Genomic DNA, 23,057 nt, shown 5'->3' with positions numbered 1-23,057 from the left:
CATCCTGGCCGGGGCTCAGGAGTTTGCAAACAAGGAGGAGCAGCGAGTTACCTTCGGTGTCATTGGAGGAGGCTTTTTCCAAGGAGCTCATAAATACGGGGGAGGCCGGACGGGAGGCTGGGACTGCGCGGGGACCCCGGGGGCAGCGCAGCGGCCGGGGCCGGGGGGGTGCCGGGGGGGTGCCGGGGGGGGGGGGGGCCGGGCCATGGCTGCGCTGCTGAGCACCTACCCCTGGCCGGAGCGGCTGGAGGGGGACGCGACCGAGGGGCTGCAGCCGGGGCCGCCTTCCCGTTGTCCGCCGGGGGAGAAGGGCTCCGAGAGCCGCATCCGCCGGCCCATGAACGCCTTCATGGTGTGGGCGAAGGACGAGAGGAAGCGTCTGGCCGTGCAAAACCCCGACCTGCACAACGCGGAGCTCAGCAAGATGCTCGGTGAGGAGCGGAGGGATGCGGGCTTTGGGGGTGGGCGTCCGTGCGTCCACCCGGCCATCCCCGGGCGTGCAAACCCTGTCCGGAGCCCCTACCCCAGAGTGGGCACCCAGGCACCCATCGGCCGCCCCCGGGGGCGCAAGCCCTGCCCAGATGAGGACCCATGCACCCTCCCCACCACTCCGCGGGGTGCAAGCGCTGCCCGGGTCTGGCACTGGCACCCTGGGGTGCATGCATCCCCCCGGCTGCCCCATGGGGTGCAGGCGGGTCTGGCACGCAGCGGGTGGGCACCCGTGCACCCACATGGCCATGCTGCGGGGTGCAAAGCCTGTCCCAGGTCCAGCACCCTGGGACAACATCCACCGGGCTGCCTTTGGGGGTGCAAAACCTGATGGGGTTCCATGCCCCAGGGAGCAGGCACCCATGCGCCCATCCCACCATCCCGCGGGGTGCAAACCCCAGCGGTGACCCACACTCTGGGGACGTGCACCCACCTGGCCACCTCTCAGGGTGCAAAGCCTGATGATGTCCCGCACCCCGGGGGACAGGCACCCACCTGCACACCCTGCCAGGCTGCAAACTCCTTGTGCTGCCAGTGCCAGGGATCCCTGGACACAGTGCAATGATGAACCCCCAAATTTTCGTGGCCTGTCTTTGCTGTCCCACTTTGTCCCCAAACTTACTAGCCCACCCCGATATTGCATGTCCAGTGGGTGGCTGGGGTGCCATTTCTGCTGTTTCTTTTGAGGGATCGCAACTCATTTTGAATTACACATTTGTTTCCCACCCCCCCTCCACTGTTTCCCCCTTATCCCAAATCCCCATTTTTTGTGCAAAACCGAGCGGGCAAACAGAAACAACCAGCCCAGACAGCCTGAGAAAGAGCGTTGCAACACAGCTGTGCTGTCCAGCCTCTTGCCCAAAGTTTGTGTTTCCCTGGACAGTTTTGTGGTGTTTTCTTTGGTGGTTTGGGTTTTCTCCTTGCTGCTTTGCCGTGCAGCATCTCTGCTTATTAGTGGTATTTCTGCTGTCTCTCTGGCAATGGGAAGGCATCAAAGGCTTTGAGCCGTACCCTCATTTCTCCCCCCACCCCAAGGAACAGCCTGGGGTGGCCTCACCGTGGGACACAACCCTCCCGCCCCCGGCGCTGCTTCTCTGTCCTGTGTCTTGGGGACATTTTGTGTCTCTCAAACAGGGAGCGGCGAGGTCGTGGCACCCGGGTCTCTGTACGCCCCAGTGCCGGGCACGGGCTGGGACACATCCAGGGGTGCCACGTCCTGACCCCCGCTCAGCCAGGCATGGCCTCGGCCGTCCCCGCTCAGCAGCCGGGCTCTCCGTCCCAGGGAGGCATCGCACGATCAGGCCATGGAGCTGGGGAGTTTATTTGCCCTGATTTATTTGCAGTGGGGCCCAGCTAACCCTGAACCCACCCTGTCTGGGGGCTCGGGACAGGGGCACTCAGTGCACCTATGGTCCTCCATCACCCTCCCACTGCCGCCTCGTCCTCCTGTGGGGTTTGCAGGCTGCGTCCTCCGTGTGCGCCGGCTCGGATATTGGGAGCCCCTGCCTCGCCCTTGGGTTGTGTGCCCGCAAGCTTTGGGCGGCAGCCCCCTCTCCCCGCCGCCGACACGGCCTCCACGGGTGCTGAGGGGAGTTCCGTTCTCCGTTTCAGGCAAGTCCTGGAAGGCTCTGAGCCTCTCGCAGAAGCGACCCTACGTGGAGGAGGCCGAGCGGCTGCGGGTGAAGCACATGCAAGACTACCCCAACTACAAATACCGGCCCCGGCGGAAGAAGCAGGTCAAGCGGATCTGCAAGCGGGTGGACCCCGGGTTTTTGCTGGGCAGCCTGACGCGGGACCAAAACGCGGTGCCGGAGAAGCGGACCTGCGGCCGGGCCGGGGGGGAGAAAGAGGGGACGGGTGAGTACCCCACTCGCCCGGGGCTGCCGGCCATCCGGGGATACCGGGAGGCCCCGGGCAGCGGCAGCAGCACCACCGTGGACACCTACCCCTACGGGCTACCTACCCCCCCGGAGATGTCTCCACTGGACGCCATAGACCCTGAGCAGAGCTTCTTCTCCTCGCCCTGCCCTGACGAGCATCACCGCTCCCACCTCGCCGGAGCCACCTACTCCCCGGAGTATGCGGGCAGCTCCCTCCCGTGCAGCCACCACCCTCTCAGCCCCATGCCGCAGCCCACCACCTGCATGATCCCCCCGGCCTCCAGCTGCCCTCCCCTTCCTCCTCCTCCTCCTCCCAGCTACTACACGCCTGCCTTCCCCTCCCTGCACCCCCCCAGCCTCCATGCCCACCTGGGCCAGCTCTCCCCGCCACCCGACCACCATGGCTTTGACACCTTGGACCAGCTGAGCCAAGCCGAGCTCCTGGGGGAGATGGATCGCAACGAGTTCGACCAGTATCTCAACAACCCCAGCCACAGCGACCACCATGGTGGGGTCTTGGTCAATGGACACGTCCCGGCGGCTGGCGGCTCCCACGCCTCCGAGACCAGCCTCATCTCTGTCCTTGCCGATGCCACGGCCACCTACTACAATAACTACAGCGTCTCCTAGACCCCCGGCCGGGGCCGCCTGGACCGGCCGAGGAAGGACCCGACTCAGTATTACGAGGTGTTGCTCCCTGGGGACATCGCTCACCGCCCCTCAGGGTAACCGAGTCCGAACCGCGAGGGCCGTGGAGTCTCCTCGGTGGCGTAGGTAAAGGATTTCGGTCGTCAGCTCGCCACCGGTGCCAAGGCTTGGGTGCCCTGCTCTGAACGGGGCCGGGGCGGGGATTTCCTAATCCCAAAGCCCTTTGGCCCAGTCCCTTTTCCAAAGCGGAGATGCTCCTGGGAGTGCGGGAAGGTCGCCCCCCATTTCGGGGCACCCCGGCTCTGCTTTGGGGTCGGGAGGGCGGCAGCGTCCCGCAAACGTCAGGTCAGAAGTCCTGGTAGGGGCAAAACCCCCTGGAAGGGGAAAAGGCAGGGATGGAGGGAAAAGGGACGATTTTGGGAAGGGGGTGCAAGCCGCGCTCAGCTCCTGCTGTCGGCGCTGCCGCAGCTGCCCTGACCCGACTGACCGCGCTGGGGGGGGTTAAACCTGCCTTGTCCCTGGGCCCCCAGGCCACGAGTCGGGGGCTTCATCCCCAGAGGGGACAGGGCACCAGGGGTGCTGCCGGGGGCGGGGGGCTGCGGGGGGGCAGCCAGCCCCCAAGGGCGCTCAGCCTGCACCTTCCGCAGGGCTGGTACGGTCAGGGATTGGAAAGGCAGGATCTGGCAGGATCTGGATCCACCCGCCTCCATGGCTTCCCCTTGGCCTCCCAGCAAAATCGCTCCCAAAGCGGGGCGGGGGGTGAGCCCCCTCCCTGCCGGGCTGGGGACGCGTCCTGGGACGAGCGCTTGGGCAAAGAGGGGGTGATGTAGCAGACACGGTTTTTCACCAAACGTCCTCCGAAGGCGAACGCTTCACGTTTCAAGCCGCAGTGCCCAATGCCTCTTCTGACTCCGGCGTATTATTGCTTGTAATAAAGCTGTACATTGATTTATTCCTTCCATTATTCCTCCCCTCAGATTTTGTATTGCTCGAGTTCTCTTCCTTTTCATAAAGATGAAGCTTTATTTTAAATCAGTTATATGACATGATTAATCTTAGTGTTTACTGTATGGCACTTGGTAATGATTAGTTAGTAGCGTGGCTATGATTTTCTGGTTTCAGTCCCGAACGTGTATTAATAATAATTGCAAATAATACTTAAAAAAACCCCACGACTTCACAGGTTTTTAAGCTAATACGTTCCATCTTTTTTGTGTGACTCTATGCATTTTGAATGAGTGTAGATACGAGTTTGCATAAAATATTTAATTTAAATAAATATGTTTTTATACAATGATTGTTTTATGATTTAAATTGCTGTAGCTATTGACAAAGTTTTCAAAACAGAAACATTTCCTGTGCGAGTGCTATTTTTTAAATTTTTTTTGTTTTGTTGGTATTTTCAGCCAAACTTTTTTACTTCCATTTTTTTAAAATAAAAAGGATCTGTGGTTATCTTTACAAATTGTGGCTTGCTTTCTAACAAACTGGCTCGAGGCATGATGTGTGCACACCTTCGCTTTCCATGGTGTGTCTCAGGGGCAGCAAGTCACTTCGATGGCCTCGATCGCACCTTTCGCCATCTCATGAATATGACCTTTTAATTCCGGGTCCCGTGTAGATATTACAGCGAAGGCAAAGCTTTGCCTTCAGCGTGTTGGTGAGCACAGATGATGTTGCCTATTTATGGAGCGAGAACCAGTGCCTGGAGCATGGGTTTTATTCACATCTAAGGCTGTCTTTCACAGTTTGTGCTGATGGCACCGTTTAAGATGCTCCACAACACGAGGGCCATGTAAAGGGTCCTCAGCGTAAATGCAGACCAAGGCAATGAGGCCTGAGCAATGCCATGTGGGTTGAATTTAGGGAGCTGGAAGGCCTCTCTTGTAGGTGGATGTGGCGTGGTGGCCTTCACGCATCACTAGTGAAGAGAAATCTTAGTCCTTGTGGTCTGTGGACACCAACCATCACGGCCTGCTCTTGCCAGACGTTAAATAAAGCTGTATCCCTGTGGTGCTTGAGGTTGAGCCAAGCACACCTGCCAAAGCAGTGTCCTCTCAGACTGTGTCCTCCTACTTGGCCCCGAAAAGCAGAGCAGCAAGTTTCTTAATGTACTTTGTGGTGGCAGCTTATATGTGTTGGGTGGAAGGGGTCTCCAGAGGTCGTTCAACCCAAAGCAACGCAACCCAACTGGGCTGGCTTGCCTCCCACAAATGACTTATCTCTGACTCAGGGAGCTCATGGTCCCCGACGGTGGGAGACTGCATGAGTTGTTGGGGAGGCACCAACATGCCCCCGTTCTGTGCTTGTGGTTGTCCTTTGTCGTAGCCGCCCTGGAGACAGCCCTTCCGTCACGCACACCACCTCCTCCTTTGCCCATTGCTCGCATGTCCAAACCCACCCTCGGCCACGTGCAGCTGGTTTCTCTTTTAGGAATGAAATGGATGCCTTTATGTGTCCTGCTGGTTCCATGGACCTCGGAGGCTCTTGGACCAGCACAGCACAAGGGTGCGACACTTGGTGCGGCGCTGAGATGGCCGGCGCTCTTCCAAGAGGATTTGTGAATCAGCCTGAGGGGGCTGGAGGGAGGGAGGTGCCATGAGCCTGTTTGGCCTCTCTGCCCAATGGCGTTGACTCATGTGGGACCATGCCAGGATGGAGCGGGGTTGGAGATGTCCTGCTCCTCCCACCTCCTGCTCCGCCCACGATCCCTGGGGTGGCCCAGGGCCGAGGGATGTTCACAGCCCCTCAGCAGCACATTAAAAATTGTTGATAGCAGGGGTGGCCCAAGTGCGTGTGTCCAAACCTGGACCCGCCTTTCAGCCAGCAAATCCAGGCAGCGGCTCCCCTCCAAGCAGGCTCTCGTTAGAGGGTCACCCCCCCGGGCATCGGAGGGTCACCCCCCCGGGGCACTCTGCAAATGACGCTTTCTGCCAGGTTTGCTGCAGGGGCAGCTGAGAACGGCGTAACGAGTTTTTAAACTGCCTTGGTGAGGAGGCCCAGAGCACATCCCACAGCCCCCCAATGAGGTCCACTCCCGCCATTGCCACCGCCATGCCTGATTTGGGCTGTCACATTCACCCCCCCATGGGACCCTCTCTCTGGGACACTGGCTGCTCCCGCCTGTCCCGCTCCCTGTTCCCGTGCCCCGAGCAGGGATGGGATCGGCCGCAACACCCCGCGAGCCTCTTCTCCCCCTTCCCTTCTCACAGGCAGGGTCACATTCGGGGTTGGCGGAGGCAAAGCCCACGCCAAGAGCGGCGGCCGGGGTCTGCTTTCCCGAGGAAGAGGGGTTTCTCCCTGCATCCCAGCCTGGCGGGCTGCTCGGGGCCAGGATGCAGGGAGACTCCCACGAGCCGAACTTGTCCCCGCTTGCTCAGCCCGGAGCCACGTGAGGGGAGGTGGGAGCGTGTCCCCGTGCTCTCTGCACGTCAGGAACAGCTACAGGCCCCAACCGGGAGCCGGGGCCCCCCGCGGGCGTTGGGAGCCGCAGCCAAGGCGAGGTGCGGCTCCCTGGGAGCCAGGGCTCGCCGGCCGGATCCGGGCACACGCCCAGCGCCGGGAGCAGCCAGCTTCCACCTCCCAGGACACTGGCAGCTGAGACGAAATTCGGGAGTGGAGTCATCCGCCCCTTCTCCGGCAGGATGGAAAATGCAGCGCTACGGGTTGCCTCTCACCCCGCAGCAGGTTTTTAGGACGCAGGGCATCGCCGCTGGGACCGGCCAGAAAATGTGGCAGACAGAGGTGGGAAGGAGCCTTTTTTGCTTGGAAAATGGATGTTCCTGCAGAGGACTGATGGTCATGGTGGTTTATGGGTGTTGGGAGGGGTCTCAATGCCAAGTGGGACTCGTTCTGCATCAGTCCTGGGCATGTTTCTCCTCTCTCCCCATGACAAACCCGTGAGCCCAAGGCTGTCTCTGTGCACGTCGAGGAGTCTTGTGGTTTGTGAGTTGCCTTCTCCAGGCAAGGATGGGCTGGGGATCAGCAGGAAGATCAAATCAGGGCTGCAGGAAGGGATAAAATGACCTCCGGCCACATTCGGGCTCCTGCTCAGGGCTATCAGGTTGGGCCAGGGCAAGGGCCTCTCCTTGCCAGAAGGTGGCCAGGGTGCGAGTCCTCTGCCCCCGGTGTCCGGCGGCCCCAGCCAGCCCTTGGCTCCCGTGGCGGTGTGGGTCGCGGTGCTGGACGTCGGGAGCAGGGATGAGGTCACCTTCCCGGATAGCGCTGGGGCCCGGGCTGGCCGGGAGCTGCGGTGTGTCATGCCCCAGCCCTCCCAGGACGGGTGATTTCCTTTGCGTCCCTGGAGCAGGTGGTGACCCCTCTCCATCCTTGCTCCATCTGCTTGTCCCAGTGCCACCAGGCAGGGCTAGATCCTGATGACAAGCAGCCACGTGGCTGCGCCGTGCCTCAGTTTCCCCATTTGTAAAACAGAGATACTACTTCCTTCCCTGTCATGGTTTTTTTGTCCAGCACTGGGACATGATCTTACCAAGACTGTGAGCAGGACGAAGTGCTTGTGCTGCCCTTGTCACAGGGGGTCTCTACCCCATGTGAGGGCTCTGGATGCTGAAATTAGCTGGGAGGTGATTATTTTCCCGCCATCACTCTCAAAGCAGAAGGCAGAGGAGGGAAGTAGAGGCAGAGAAAGGGGCGAGGAGACTTGACTGAGGTCACCCTGCAAATCAGTGGCAGACCCTAGGGGAGACCCTCGACACCACCAACTCCCCCAAAATCCCTTTTTGCCCCTGCCAACCCTTTTCTGCTCATGAATAAACACCTTCCCGCTCCATCTCTCTTTGCCCTCATCTCACCCCAACTCCGAACCCTGCCCCACCTTGCGGGCAGCCATGGCTGCTCTTGCGGGCAGTGGGGAGGACAGGATCAGGCCCTCCCTCCCATCCCTCCAGAGGAGGGAATGAGACAAGCTGCTGAGTGGTTTCCTGCCCGGCACTGCCAATGGGAGCTGCTTGGGGTGCCGGGAGCAGGGGAGGATGTATCCGGAGCTGAGTGTTTCCTGGCAGATAAGGCCAGCCCCTCCTGCCGGATGTTATGAGTCCAGGTCCTACCTCCACGTTTCAAGCGAAGGGGCCAAGGAAAGGCTTGGATGTTTATGTCAAGGAAAAATAACTTCTCCCTCTGTGTACAGTCCTCCGGCTCCCCCAGGGCTACGTGCGGGAGGGTAAATGCTGGGAATAGGAAAGCAGGGGCGAGGGGCTGGATGTGGGTGATGGGGGAGCAGAGGTTGGCCCCAGGGCCGGAGGGCTGTGGGCAGGCTGGGTGGGCTGGGGTCTCTCCCTCTCTGGTGGGGCTGGGGTGGGATGGTGCTGGGGCAAAGGCAGGGAGATGAGCCCGGGACTGGATGGAGCAAGCTCGATCCTGTGGGCTCAGGCTCAGCATCAATCCAGAGTTACCTTGGTGGCCACCCGCTTGGCTGAATCCAGCACGTCACCTCTGGTGCACAACTGAAGGAGATCCAGCCCCCAGTAAGGACTTGCTCAGAAGACCCCCATCAAGGCAGGAGCTCCGTGGCTGAAGGTCCAGGGTTAGCTCCTGCCCACCCCTGTCATCCAGGGAGTCAGAGATGTTGAAAGGGGGAGAATGGTGGAAGAGTTGGGTCCCACAGCCCAGCAGCACCCAGCTGGCTGGGGAGGAGGGAGAGGTTGTGCAGTGGGTATGGAGGGAATGAGGCAAATAGGGATCTTCTCCATCTTTTTTGCAATAAATAAGTAAACACCAGTGTCGGCCAGACCCTCCTCCTCTGAATGCAGCTTGCGCATTCCTGTCATCATTCTGGGACCATCCACAAGGCTCAAGCCAAAATCTCTGCACTGCCTCAAGGCTGGTACATGTTCAAGGTCATGTCTGGACATGGGAAGGGACACAGAGAGACCTGCACTAGGCTCACACTGGTCAAGAAACCAGGACAGGGAAGACCCCCAGCCCTCAACTGCTACCATCCACACTGTGAAATTTCCACAATCCCCAGCACAGTGATGCCCAGGCCAACATGTCCTGCCCCCCCTGGGATGGGGGCACTGAGGACATCCCCAGGGGAGGTTTGGATGTAGCCAGACCAACTGGGGGGCCTCAGGGCCCGTTGAGTTGGGCACTACGAGAGTGTACAGACTTTTTTTTTGCTAGCATTGACCAAGAATTTTGTCTTTGTCACCAATAGAGAGAAGTCTCCTAACAGAGAAAATCTGGTAATCTCCCATGCGGGGTGGTTAACGAGAGCTGAGCTGCCTCCTCACCCCTATTTACTCCTGTTTCAGTGTAAGAGAGACTGGACTACTGGGGGTCCCGTTTCCCACCCAGTAGGGCAGAGAGAGGACTGGAGGACACCCTGAGAAGAAAAGAGAGAGGGGGAAGCCCCTTCCTTTTACCTCCTCCTCAGAGCCTGGGGAGCCCATGAGGGTCCCTGCCAGCAGCTGAAGGGCATCCAAGGAGCATTGATGCCCACAGGGGGAGTTTGGGGTTAAGAAGGCTCATGTTGGAGACCTGACCATGCCTTCCTTCCAGCTCTCTCACCTCTCTTCCCCTCAGCACCCCGAATTGTAACCTGAACCCCCTGCCCAGCCTGGATGCACCCCGCCTCGGCAAGCTCAAGATGTTGTTCTTTCCCTTTGATTTCCAGGAGCTCCCGCTTGGCCCCCAGAGCTTCACAGCAAACAAAACATCAGAAGCCCGGGCTGGCAGTGCAGGAAGGAAACCCACTTACGTGGGGGCTGAGTCACGATCCCACTGCTCCCTTCTGGCATCCCAGGGAGCGGGCGGCATCGGGTACCAAGGGATGGCAGGTCCCACTCCCCCCTTGCCCAGCTAGGGCACCAAAAATACTTCTCCCCTGACACTACCCTATCTTCTTGTTTTGAGAAACAAAACACTCCTTTTGCATTTTCTTCCTGTGGCTTGAGTGGGAAAGGCTGGATTTGCTTCCCCGGCAAGGGAAGAGTCTCCATGCTGTCCCTTTGGGCCTCAGCCAAAACCCAGGGAGGGTGCTGAAAACCTGAGTTTAAAACAGGCTCCTCAGCACCCCTGACCTGGAACCACCTATTTGATTCGCTGCTGTCAGAGTCAGGTTTCTTGTCTTGGGCATCACACGATACCACAAAATGTTGTCATTACTCAGACCCCTCCAGAGCAGCAAAAACTAGAGGTCTGAGCCCAGGAGCACCAGGAACTCTGGTCTGCAGGGGCTGGTATTCCCAATTCTACCCCTCTCATTTACAGGAAATATGAGAGAGATATAGAGAGAGACATATATACACATACACGCAGGAGATATGGCATATATATATACATAATCACAGAATCACAGAAGGGTTTGGGTGGGAAGGGACCATTGACGATCACCTAGTCCAAACCCCCTGCAGTGAGCAGGGACATCTTCAACCAGAGCAGGTTGCTCAGAGCCCCGCCCAGCCTGACCTGGGGTGTTTCCAGGGATGGGGCATCCACCACCTCTCTGGGCAGCCTGTGCCAGGGGTTCACCACCCTCAGTGTGAAAAATGTCTTCCTTAGATCTAGTCTAAATATAAACATATATATACACACAGGCCACATCTGGCCAGTCGTAAGGCTGATGCAGCCCATGATGTTTCTGACAGGGTAAGGAAAGCATGTCTGAAGATCAGCATAGGAATGAGGCAAGCAGAGCGATCCACCCCAGCACCCTCTTCAGACCACCTGCAGCTCAGGACTTTGTGATCTCTCTTAACTAGACCTCAGTGGGATTTTCTCCTGTATATTTGGTCAGTTGTGGGTTTAAAATTTCAGTACCCTTCACATCCCCACTCTGTGTGAAGAACGACATCCTTCTGTTGCTTTGATCCTGTCACCTGCCAGGTTCATCTGATGCTGTATTTCTCCAGTTGTGTTATTCCTTATTTACCCTCTCTGGGCCATGTGTGATTTTCTAACCTCATATCATATCCCACCCCTTTAGACATCTCTTTTCCAGTCTGGAGACCTCCAGTTTTCATCTCTGTGTATCAGTCTACCTCAGGAGTGCTGAGACTTGATGTGCTTATTATTCACTTCAGGAATATTTGTCAAGCACTGGGGGCATGTTGCTGCAGAGGGACACTTGTGCGTTGAGGCGTTTCAATAGTTTTAAACTATCCTTATGCAGGGGCATACTGGGTGGAGAAGACACCGAGGGATGTTGGGTGGGTGTAGGAATGGTGGCATGCACTGTGAACTGCAAGCAGGAGGCTGAGGGTGGAACACGGTCTGGCAGACACGGGAGACAAGGAGTTGGGGTGTCAGGGACAGGACTAGATGGTGAAAGAGGCTGGAGATAGCAGCCAAGGAAGGAGGAGGTGGATTTGAACAACCATGGTCTGGCAAGGAAGGGTAGAGCTGAGAAAGAATGACTGGAAGGACAAATGTTGGATGAGGAACTAGAAGATGGAAAAGAAAAAGACCAGACTAGTGGAAGGAACCTTCTGCTGTGGAGATTGGACTGGGAAAGGGAGTGGAATGGCATCAGAATCTTCTGGACCAGGTGGGGATGACAGACCTTGCAGTAGGGTAAGGTCTTTCTAATAGAAAACAGACAGGAGAGGGACCAATGGCCCAAGGTGGACAAGAAGTGATTGGGCTGCCTATGAGTGGCCAAGCCAGAGGACAGAGGTCAGACTAGCCATGGCTTGGGGAAAGCAGCATCTCCTGGTCTCCTTCTCCACAGCTGCCAGCACAGACTGGTGAAAGCCTCAGCAGAGTGCACATCCCATGGTGTCCCCTTCAGAGCTGGTCTGGGAGAGGTGACAGCTTCCTACTGTGCCCTGGTGGCATGGTGGTTCCAAAGGCCCTGATGACCCATGTGGATCCATCTGTGCAGAAAAATAAACAGGTCAGCTCTGAGCCCAACTGGTCCATCCTTCCTACTAAACCCTCTCAGCCTCCAAAAAGAGGACAACAACACCCAAACAACCTACTGCGAATGGAGCCCTGGCCTTTGCTCACCTTGAACCTTACCTGGGCCCTGGTTGCATCAGTGCCACTCGACCCGGGCTAAAATAAACACCAGGGAGCATGCTACAAATAATTGGAGAGTCACTGCAGAAACGTGTGTGCCCCGATACTAGTCCTATTAATTTATGAGTATAGATGCAGACTGGAGCCCTTGGGTAATGCTAGAGTGTGGGATTTGGGTGGCTTTGTCTGTTGGGGTCTTTACAACCTTAGAAAACATTCCTGCTTCCCTCCCCTGCGCACACGAGGATGGAAGAAGTATGTAACAGTTGCAGAGTCAAGTGCTCCAGAATTAGGAAACGCCGGGCTGGAGCGTGTTTGTACAACCTCTCTGCTCCATCCAGGTGCTAGGCATTGCAGGAGACCTGGAGTTACAGGAGATCCCGTGATGTGATCATGCAGCTCAAGGCACTCATTGCATGATCACACTGCAGGATTACACGTGAACCTTTTTTCCCCCCTTTGGACCACTGCCCCTTTCAGCTCACAGGCAGATTTGGATGCATCCACTCAACATTTAACTGAGCCTGCCAGGTCCCTCCCCAGTGATTGCACAGATCTGGGCAAGGCTGATCAGTGATTTAGGGTGGGATTTACTTCCCAGACATGCCCATCTGTCTCCACTGAGATCCTAGGGTAGCAGACCTCCTGGCTTGAACACCACAGCAGAAGCTGAACTTAGACCACAGCCCCTCAATAATTAGCAGTTGCTGTATTTATTCTCTCTTCACCTGATGCCCAGCTCTGGGCCTTGTTTTCTGCTTGCTTTACATGCCCTGATGCAAAAGCAAACGACTTGTGTAGGAAGTCCATCCTGCCAATACCCTGGTGCTGCACAATCTCAGCCATTTCCTTGGACTGCAGTGAAGCAAGGTGTTGGAGAGATGGAAGGGTTGCTTATCATCTTGGGATGCTGGATGCCCACTGGTCAATATATACTCAGCAACTCAGCTGTCACCTGTAGTAAGGTCAGTCTACACTGTAGGCTGAGTCTATTTGCACCATAGCCACTGGTCACAAACTGAGCATCTGGAAAATAAAAGACCTGCTGTCAGTGACTCCAGCAGACAGGTCCCCTAGCAGCCCTGATGGACAGTCTGAATGGCAGAGGAAAAGACATACCTGGTTCTTCAGGGCAACCTGTGTCCATCTGAACACAGAGGGTGAACAACCATGCCTGCTCAACATCCCTATATGATTCACTACATATCTTCTTCTGTCCTCAGCCAACAAGGCCAGGATCCTAGAGATGACATCTTCCTTCATCACGCATAGCTGGTCCACCCAGTAGAGTAATCCTAGTTTGGACAGGGAATAGGATGAATCATAGAATCGTAGAATCATACAATGGTTTGGGTGGGAAGAGACCTTAAAGGCCATCTCGTCCAATCCCATGCAGTGAGCAGGGACATCTTCAACGAGAGCAGGTTGCTCAGAGCCCCATCCAACCTGACCTGGGGTGTTGCCAGGGATGGGGCATCCACCACCTCTCTGGGCAACTGGTGCTTCACCACTCTCACCGTGAAAAATGTCTTCCCTATATCTAGCCTGAATCTTCCCTCTTTTAGTTTAAAACCATTACCCTTTGTCCTGTCGCAACAGGTCCTGCTAAAAAGTCTGTCGCCATATTTCTTCTAAGCCCCTTTAAGTCCTGGCAGCTGCAATAAGGTCTCCCCAGAGCCTTCTCTTTTCCAGGCTGAACAACCCCAGCCCCAACTTTGGGCCCTTCACTACAAGAACAATATTGACATGCTGGAGCATGTCCAGAGAAGGACAACGGAGCTGGGGAGCGGTCTGGAGCATAAGTCTGATGAGGAGCGGCTGAGGGAACTGGGGTTGTTCAGTCTGGAGAAGAGGAGGCTGAGGGGAGACCTTATCGCTCTCTACAACTACCTGAAAGGGGGTTGTGGCGACAAGGGTGTTGGTCTCTTCTCCCAAGTAACCAGAGATAGGATGGGAGGAAATGGCCTCAAGTTGCACCAGGGGAGGTTTAGATTGGATATTAGGGAACATTTCTTTACAGAGAGGGTGGCCAAGCCTTGGAACAGGCTGCCCAGGGAGCTGGTTGGAGTCACCATCACCGGAAGTATTAAAAAAATGTGTGGATGTGGCACTTTGGGACATGGTTTAGTGGGCATGGTGGTGTTGGGTTGATGGTTGGACTTGATGATCTTAAAGGTCTTTTCCAATCTTAGTGATTCTGTGATTCTCTGAACCCTCCCAGCCTGTCCTCCCAGCAGAGCTGTTCCAGCCCTCGGAGCATTGCTGGGGCCTCCTCTGGCCCCACTCCAACAGGTCCATGTCTCCCCTGTGCCGAATGGCTCCAGAGCTGGACGCAGCACTGCAGGGGGGTCTGCCCAGAGTGGGGCAGAGGAGCAGAATCCCCTCCCTCGCCCTGCTGGCCACGCGGCTTTGGGGGCAGCCCAGGACATGGGTGGCTTCTGGGCTGCGAGCGCACATGGCCGGCTCCTGTCCAGCTTTTCACCCACCAGGACCCCCAAGTGCTTCTCCATGGGGCTGCTCTCCATCCCTTCATCCCCAGCCTGTGTTGATACCGGGGGTTACCCCAATCCAGGTGCAGGACCCTGTACTTGGCCTTTTTGAACCTCGTGAGGTTCTCATGGGCCCGTGAGAACCTTGTCCAGGTCCCTCTGGATGGCATCCCGTCCCTCAGGCATGTCAGCCTCACTCCTCAGCTTGGTGTCCTCTGCAAACTTGCTGAGGATACACTTGATCCCACTGTCTATGTCATTGATGAAGACATTAAAGAGTACTGGTAACAGTATGGACCCCTGAGGGACACCACTCATCATCAATCTCCATCTGGACACTGAGCCATTGACCCTCTGGATGTGACCATCCAAACAATTCCTCATCAACCCAACAGTCCGCCCATCAGATCCATATCTCTCCAACTGAGAGAGAAGGCTGTTGTGATGGACTGTGTCAAAGGCCTTACAGAAGTTCAGTTTGACAACATCGGTAGCTCTTCCCTTGTTCACTGATGTGGTCACTCCATCCTAGAAGGCCACTAGGTTGGTCAAGCAGGACTTGCCCCTGGTGCAGCCATGCTGCCTGTCTAAAATGACCTCCCTGTCCTCCGTGTCCCTTAGCATAGCTTCTAGGAGGATCTGTTCCATGACCTTTCCAGGCACAGAGGTGAGGCTGATGGGTCGGTGGTTCCCAGGAACCTCCTTGCTACCTTTTTAAAAACGGGTGCAATATTTCCCTTTTTTTCAGTCTCCAGGGACTTCACCTGACTGCCAGGACTTTTCAAGTATCATGAAGAGTGGGACAATGGTAAAAAGCTGGATCATAAAACACTGGCAGGAGGAGATACGAGGGCTGGGCAGGCATTTTTGGTTCTGTATTCATCCAGTGCCCTGCACAGCAATACCCTGCTGTATGACAGGGTCCCACACATCCTGCCCAGAGAGCAGAGAAGTTGTATTGTCTGCTGAAAAGAGAATGAATGAATGGGTCTTGCTGAAAAAAAAAGTAGAGAAGAGAAAACAGTTGGTTGCTCCCAGCCACACTGTGTCAGTGCACTGACAGCTTGGTTTTGTAAGACTGTGTGGATGGTGTTATAGAATTGCCAAGAAACATGGCTACTGGCTCGGTGGCCTCCAGATTTCCATGAACACAGTACATGATCATTTGGCATGTGCAGACATAACTCTGTTTTGTCCCCATCTCAGCTAAGTTTCAAGAGCTTGTGCTGTGCTTTGCGTTAAGCATTTGTGTTCCTGGGCATGTTCCCAGCACTGCTCCAGTTCACTTACATGGAGTAAAGAGACCAGAGGAGGTAAAGGACCTTGCCTTAAGGATTGATTTACAGTAACTGGCTGATCTACAATAAAGAGCTGATCTACTATAATGTGCACAGAAGGACCTGGTGGGGCTGCAAAGCAGCAGGATATTTCATTACAGTTTGGCCACCTTGAGAAATGCCAAAATCTCCATGTCCCTGTGGTAGCTAAGAGTCAGGACGAGACAGAGCTCACCCACTTCTGATTTTCCAGTGGCTGGTGCAACACCAGCGCCCTGACTAGAGTATGCCCAGAGCTTCCTGATGATGTAAGGATTAACAAGTCCTTTGTGAAGCCTTTACACCTGGGCCTCCAAATAAACACAGCTCTCCTCCCAGGAGCCTATCTTGGTGATGAATGGTACAAGTCACACCCCGAGCTGAAAAGGTCTGTCCCCACCGTGCCTCTGAGGAAGATGCTGCCTGGTCCCCCTCCTGTATCTGTTGATTATAACGCTGACATGACTGAGCACAGAGCAGAACTGTATTTCTAATCTGGGATCTCTAGGGTTGGCTTGAAACAGATGGCTTCAAGGCTAGTGTCTTCTGGAATCTCAGCTCCAGGATCTCAAAGGTGTTCTCAGCCTGGAAATTCTTATGCATGGATTCTACCTTGTCACTGATCACCTCTTTCATGAATCCTCCAATCTCTAAAGGAGCAAACAGAAATGCAGGAAAGTTTGGGCTTCTCTTTGTAGAGTTCCTTCTTGCTGACAAACTGACACAGGTCCAAGCAGAGGGTTGTCTTTTCTGGTAATCCTCTTGAAACACATGTATGAGGAGAGCTTGAGATCTGGGTTTGCTCAGGTTGGAGAAGACAAGGCTCAGAGAATATCTTATTGCAGCTTTCACCTACCTAATGGGGGGCTGTAGAGAAGACAGAGCGTCTTGTGAGAGGTGTGCAGAAAAGGATAAAATGCGATGAACACAAGCTGCAGCAAACAAAATTCTGGAAGTAGTTAAGCCTGAGGACAAGGACCCACAGTGACCATGGGACCTCTATCCCTGGAGACTGTGAAAGCTCAACTCATCAAGCTCCTGAGGAACCTCCTTTAATTTGCCCTGCTTTGAGCAGGGGCAGGGGGTTGGACTGGAAATGTCCACAGGTCCCTTCCAACCTGAATTATCCTGATTCTCCTTTGTAAACCTTGCAACTCTTTTCTCTCCCAGCATGTGGGACTCACCATCCTGGATGCCTAGAGAGGAGTGTCCCTTGCAAAACGGGATGCTTTCCATAAGGGGTCTTGTGTGGTAACATGCCTTGGTGAATTGCACAGTGTCCCAGTCCTGTTGGGACCCTGTAGGCCAAGGGTGGGTGATGGGCAAATCTAGCCTGGTGCAGCAGCTTCTCACAGAAATGTTGATAAGGGATATCTGGAAATCCAGTATGGGATCTATGACAGATATTTTCCGAGATGGAGGCCTAGCTTTGAGGCAGAAAGAGGTGGGACTCTCCTGATGTGAATGTCCCTCTCCAAACCAGCATTGCATTACAAAACAGCTTTTTCCTGGTGTCTGAGGCGGGCTTGAATAGGCCCTTCACTTGAAACAGAAGCCACATCTCCACTAGCCACAAAATAGTGCCTTTCTCTGGTTAGCGAGTAGCTGTGCACCAACGTCCCATGGAGGATCCATGGAGGTTCCTGCTCATCACCCAGCTCTCCCAGGACCTCCCATGCCAGAGCTCCCTCCAACCTAGGCTCCTGCCTACTCAAGGGAAAGAAGAAAAGGAAACCTACAACGCAGACCACCATCGCTGACCTGCCTGCCTTCCACGCCCCAGCCTCCTGAAAAGTCACAAAAGTGATGCAGAGGGAGTTTCTTCAATGTACGGGACTCACATATAAAGGACCTGCTGTAATTAAATGACCCATTAGAGCTTCCTGGTTGTTCTTCCCTGCTGCTTTCCCGAGTTCAAAAGGTGATTTAGGATGACATGCTCTGCTCTACATGAACTTGCCAACTATTTGCCAACAGTATGACGAGACGCCCCTTCATTGTACATTAATTCCACTAGGCATACGGCCCAGCAATCAAAGTACCTCATTAAAGTTTAATTAAATTTCCCAAGTGATTTGCTCCCGGGCTGAGAACCTGTGATGCAAGCCAAAGCAGGTCTGTATGTGTACGTGTATGTGTGTGTATGTGTGTGTGTACGTCTGGGTTTTTGGGTTTCTTTTTTTTTACTTGCACACTGAATTTTTTTTCCTAAATGTTATCAACACTTCGTGGCTGGGATATGAAATCAAACCAGAGGTGGCGGTCCAGTCCAGACTATATAAAGAAAAGCCAAATCTTACAGAGTTTTTGCACCCACCACTCCTGCTGAGAGTGCTCTTCTCCTGGAAGGACAGCTGGATTTTGCACTACAGTCCCCTTGTAGGACATAGGCAGGAGATGCAGTGATCAGGAATTAGAAGTTGCTGTCAGATGGATTAGTGCCCACTATCTTGGCAAAAAAAAGAGAGGGACAAAGGAATCCCAAACTCAACAGCTTTGGATGGCAAAAAAACCCCAGAACTCTTCACATCAAAGACAAGTCCCTTATCTCATCCTCACCCTTGGTCTCATAGGTGAAAAATGAAAAGACAGAAAGGTCAGAGAGTGAACTGGTGGCAGAGTGCTGGAGCCATCTCCAAGCCCTTTATTCTGCTCCAAGTGCTGCACCAATGGCATCTCTCAGTACAGGGGGTTTTGCTGCTGTGTCTGGCTTCTTTCCTGGCTCTTCCAGTGTTGTGTATACTTTCTCCAGGGTGGTATCCTTCTCTACCTGCACTAACTTTTGCAGAAGCAACACAGGTATGTTTTTGGGTGTTGATGTCCAACAGGGCAGCAATGTGCTAATGGCGTTTTTCAACCTCTACATCTATGCTATCCTCCAGTGGGAGGGCATATGGAGGCACACAGACCTCCAGGCTGGTGTAGCTCTGCTACCACAGCTCTCTTGTGCCATAGCAACAATGGTTAGAGGTGGAAACGTTTGAAGTACCTGTTGAGAAAGTAATCACACAAGATGCTCATCTTGAGCAGTCTCAGCTTCGGCTAACAGGCTGAGACTTCTTCCCAGAAGACCTGCAGGGTTTGTGAGATGGTTAGATGTGGAAAGAGAATCTAATGGTTCCTGAGGCTTAGATTCAGTCCAGTGAAGAGAAACGGGGTCTTCCAAGGGTGATCCTCCTGCTTTGAGTTTTTTGTAGCTTTCCAGAGGAGACCACTTCTTTCCATGGACTCCAGGGAGAGACTAGTCACTTAAAATCCTTTAGGAACCTTAGCTATGTGCCCAAAGGTGAGTGAATGCAGGCCTAAATGAGCCTGCAACAATCCTGCACTTATCAACACACTACTATGGTACTCTGTTTGTGGAAAAAAATAATGCAGCTATTAGCATCAACCGATGCTCACTAAACTGGAAAATATAACTCAACCTCCTCTTCCCCTTTATTATTGTTATTTTATTTCCTTCAATTCCTACCTGAGCTGGAGAAAGGATGGGAGGCTGGCATTTCCAAAGACCTGTTAAACCAGTTCTTGTTTAAGGATTCTCTAGTACCTAACCTAGTACCCTTTGCCTAGAGGATTTTGACAAGTAAAGCAGATGGACAAGGATTTTGGTAGGACAACGTTCATCAAAGGACAGGTTCTTCTGCTACTTTGCTCCATGGTACAAAGATGCACTTGAGTCATTAGTCTCAGAGGAAGAAAACCAGTCCATGACGAACGCAAATAGTTGCTTACAGGCAGACTGACCAGGACCAGTGCTCTTTCTCTGCCTTGATGTCCTGGTCTGGTGAAGTCCATATAGCTAAACTCTCTCCATAGCAAGGTGTCTGCACCTAAGCAACCTACCAGGAATGGTCCTTGGACTATGCTAACTCCTGACCTATGACTGGGGATCATCTGGGTCCGGGCCAGCAGGCTCAGGCCAAAACCAAGCCAAGGGCTATGTTAATAGCAGTGCAAATGACTGAGCTCTGATGGCCAGTCCATATTGAGATGTATCCAGGTTGTCTCTGTTATTTCCTGCAAGCTGGAAGTTAATCTCTAGATTAAAATTCCCTGAAGACTAAAGAAGGAGCCAAGACGGAGGCCTTGTTCAAGGGACTGCAAAAAAATCAACAAGCGTGGACTTCACAGATCCCTGCACAGTGGTCATGCACTGTAATGGCAAAAGGGGAAATTTTCCTGTATTTTTCCTTGGACTGGAGTGGATGCATAGCAAACAAAAGCAAATACTGAAACACTTACTCATATCAAAAGAAGTATGAGCACAAAATCCAGTCACCTCCTTGAAACTACAAGTGAGGTGGGGATTTCCATGTATTGCATGTGTTTCCAGATCTAAAGATAAGAGTACAGCTGGTCAAACATTTTCCATTGATGATTTCCTTGCAGAGAACATCCTTCTAAGGAAAAAAAAAAAGAAACTTAAAAAAATTTCTAGTTTAGCTTGGTTTCCCTTAAACATACCTAAAAAGACAATGCATTTTGCACAACTTTTTCACTTTTCTTTCCTTTTTAATGGCCCACATGCATAAAGGAAAAATAAAAATGGTGACTGACCAGTCAGAGTGAGATTATTTGATTTTTTAAAAGACACATTGTGTATTTTTTGAAAAATAACATTTTTCATAGCAATACCCAAGCTCCCACAGAACACCCATAGAAAACAGAAAATTAAATATCTTTTTTTCAGGCACTGAGCTTATTTCTTTCCATTAGCTGTAATTAACAGTTTCTTGGTTAAGTTAGACTTCATGCTCATCATCAGATTCAACCAGTTTGAAGGCCTATTTAGTTTTAGAAGATTAAAGAGAACATAATGAAAATATAAAATGCCCAACACTGATCTTTTCTGGTTTAGCAAAAACTCTCAGCTTTTAAAAGATAGAAAAAACCTAAAGTGCTATGGAAATGTGACCTTTGCGATCACAATATTTATCTGCACCTATTGCCCCCTTCTCCAGTTTCAGTCCAATCTGACAGCATGGAAAAAGTCCCAAAGACGTGAAGCTCAGATAATTTCGATTGTATTAATTGAATTCTGACACCATAATACTATTTCTTTCCGAGGATATGGCCACAGCACGCACACAGCTGGACATGAGCACCTACGTGGGCAAGACTTATTAGTAGTGCATGGTCTGCAAGACAAACTTTGGAGTAAGCTCCTCACAGCATGACATCGTATGACGCGAAATTCCTCGGAATGGGCCAGGCTCTCGGGTGCTGCTTCCTGGTCATGCCGTAACCTGCTGCGGGACTCTGGGCAAATCACAGCATCCCTCTTACCCTCGTTTCTCAGCCTGTAAACCGGGGATGTTTTCTGCACTGAACAAGGTTAAAGGATTGGAGTTATTTGGGAGGAAGGAAAGAACCTGAAGAGGTAGGTTATTTATCTCCCAAAATTTGTGAGTGTCATTTGATCTTCACGGAGACAGCTAACGCTAGGTGAGCTGAATCTTACCTCTAATGTCTATAAAGCAGACATTGGCTTGAGACTTAGACTCTACTTATGGACAATAGAGGAAAGGGTATTACTGGGACATCTGTCTCATAAACTGAGATCAAATGATCATATCCCACAGCAACATTTCTGATGACACTGTCTTCTAATATTGAAGACTGTTCCTACCTCACCCTGTCTGAATGGGAAATATTTGAGGAAGAGTGAGAGGAAATTAAATAAAAAATACTACTAATCTTAAAGCCTACCAGTGTTTAGAGGAGTAGGATGACAGCAACAGAGCTGGGAAGAGGTGGGGTTTCTGTCACACAATCACTTTGCAGCCTGTGAAGAGGTAGTGGGAGGCAAAAATGATCAGAAGGCTCCAGGGAGACCTTACTGCAGCCTTCCAGTGCTTAAAGGGGCTTATAAGAAAGACAGAGGGAGACTTTTCACCAAGGTCTGTAGTGACAGGACAAGAGACAATGATTTTAAACTGAAAGAGGGTAGATTTAGGTTGAACATAAAGAATTTTTTTACAATGAGGGCAGTGAACCCCTGGCCCAGGTTGCCCAGAGAGGTGGTCGATGCCCCATCCCTGGAAACACCCCAGGTCAGGTTGGACAGGACTCTGAGCAACCTGCTCTGGGTGAAGATGTCCCTGCTCACTGCAGGGGCCTGGACTAGGTGATCGTCAATGGTCCCTTCCAACCCAAACCATTCTATGATTCTAAAGCCTCTTTAAGCACTCTCTACTTAAACATTTACTACACTCAAGTGAACAATTTTTTTATTGACTAAAATATGAGATTTTTCAATAAACATATGAGATTGATAGATTATTGTTTTCAATTAAACAAAACAAAACTGTATCACAGAATCAGAGAATCACAGAATCACAGAATCACTAAGGTTGGAAAGGACCTTCAAGATCATCAAGTCCAACCATTAATCCAGCACCACCATGTTCCCTAAACCATGTCCCGAAGCGCCACATCCACACGTTTTTTGAACACTTCCAGAGATGGTGACTCCACCACCTCCCTGGGCAGCCTGTTCCAATGCATGACCACCCTCTCAGTGAAGAAATTTTTCCTAATATCCAATCTAAACCTCCCCTGGCGCAACTTGAGGCCATTTTCTCTTGTCCTATCACTAGTCAGAGAAGACATGTTTTCCATTTAAAAAAATGCAGATTTTTACATGTGGTTTTTTTTTGTTTGGTTGTTTTTTTTTAAGAAAGGCAACTTTTTTTTGAAGAAAGAATTATGAAAACCTAAACTGAGAGAACAGTTCAGATTGTCCAATTGTTTATTGCTGCTTTGGCTGTACCTTTCAGCCAAGCTGCAAAATGACTTCTATAGAATTAGGGAATATTTCTAAAAATCAGGTGTGGGGCTTAAGTATGTTTGGAGGCTGGAGGAAAACAGGGATCCACTTCCTAACCCTGCAGTCTGAGTTATGTTAAAGGCAGACAGTAATTATGCATGGAGTGAGTCAGGACTCCGCAATTACAGTCTTGCTTCTGCCACCAAATCACTACATGCTCTTTGCCAAGCTCCTTAACCTTGGTGAGCTCTGGCTAACCTGTCTGCAGTATTGGAATGATAATTCCTCCCTTAAGGGATCTGGGAGCATCCATTATTCTCTGCAAAATTCTAAAGAGCTGGTGAAAACGCGCTGTTGTTCGTTTCCTCCAAGGTGACAGAAATGAGTTGGAGAGAGATTGGTGTCTTTTGGGAGAAATGTCTGTAGTAATAGGCTGAGCCTTGGGAGATAAAATTGTTAACATGAAAATATTTGGCTAGGAAAG

General features: G+C 52.5%; 1 protein-coding gene across 1 annotated transcript; it reads left to right on the top strand.

Moving 5' to 3' along the window:
- Positions 1–205: 205 nt before the first annotated feature.
- SOX7 (SRY-box transcription factor 7) lies at positions 206–2,999 on the top strand (the record flags this gene model as incomplete). Its single annotated transcript, XM_081997328.1, has 2 exons — positions 206–431; positions 2,101–2,999. 2 exons carry the CDS (start codon positions 206–208, stop codon positions 2,997–2,999), a joined length of 1,125 nt encoding a protein of 374 aa, XP_081853454.1.
- Positions 3,000–23,057: the final 20,058 nt, after the last annotated feature.

Source organism: Phaethon aethereus, assembly GCF_964289735.1.
Source record: "Phaethon aethereus genome assembly, chromosome: 3".
In the NCBI taxonomy this organism is placed as follows: domain Eukaryota; kingdom Metazoa; phylum Chordata; class Aves; order Phaethontiformes; family Phaethontidae; genus Phaethon; species Phaethon aethereus.
This window is presented reverse-complemented; position numbering and strand designations above follow the sequence as displayed.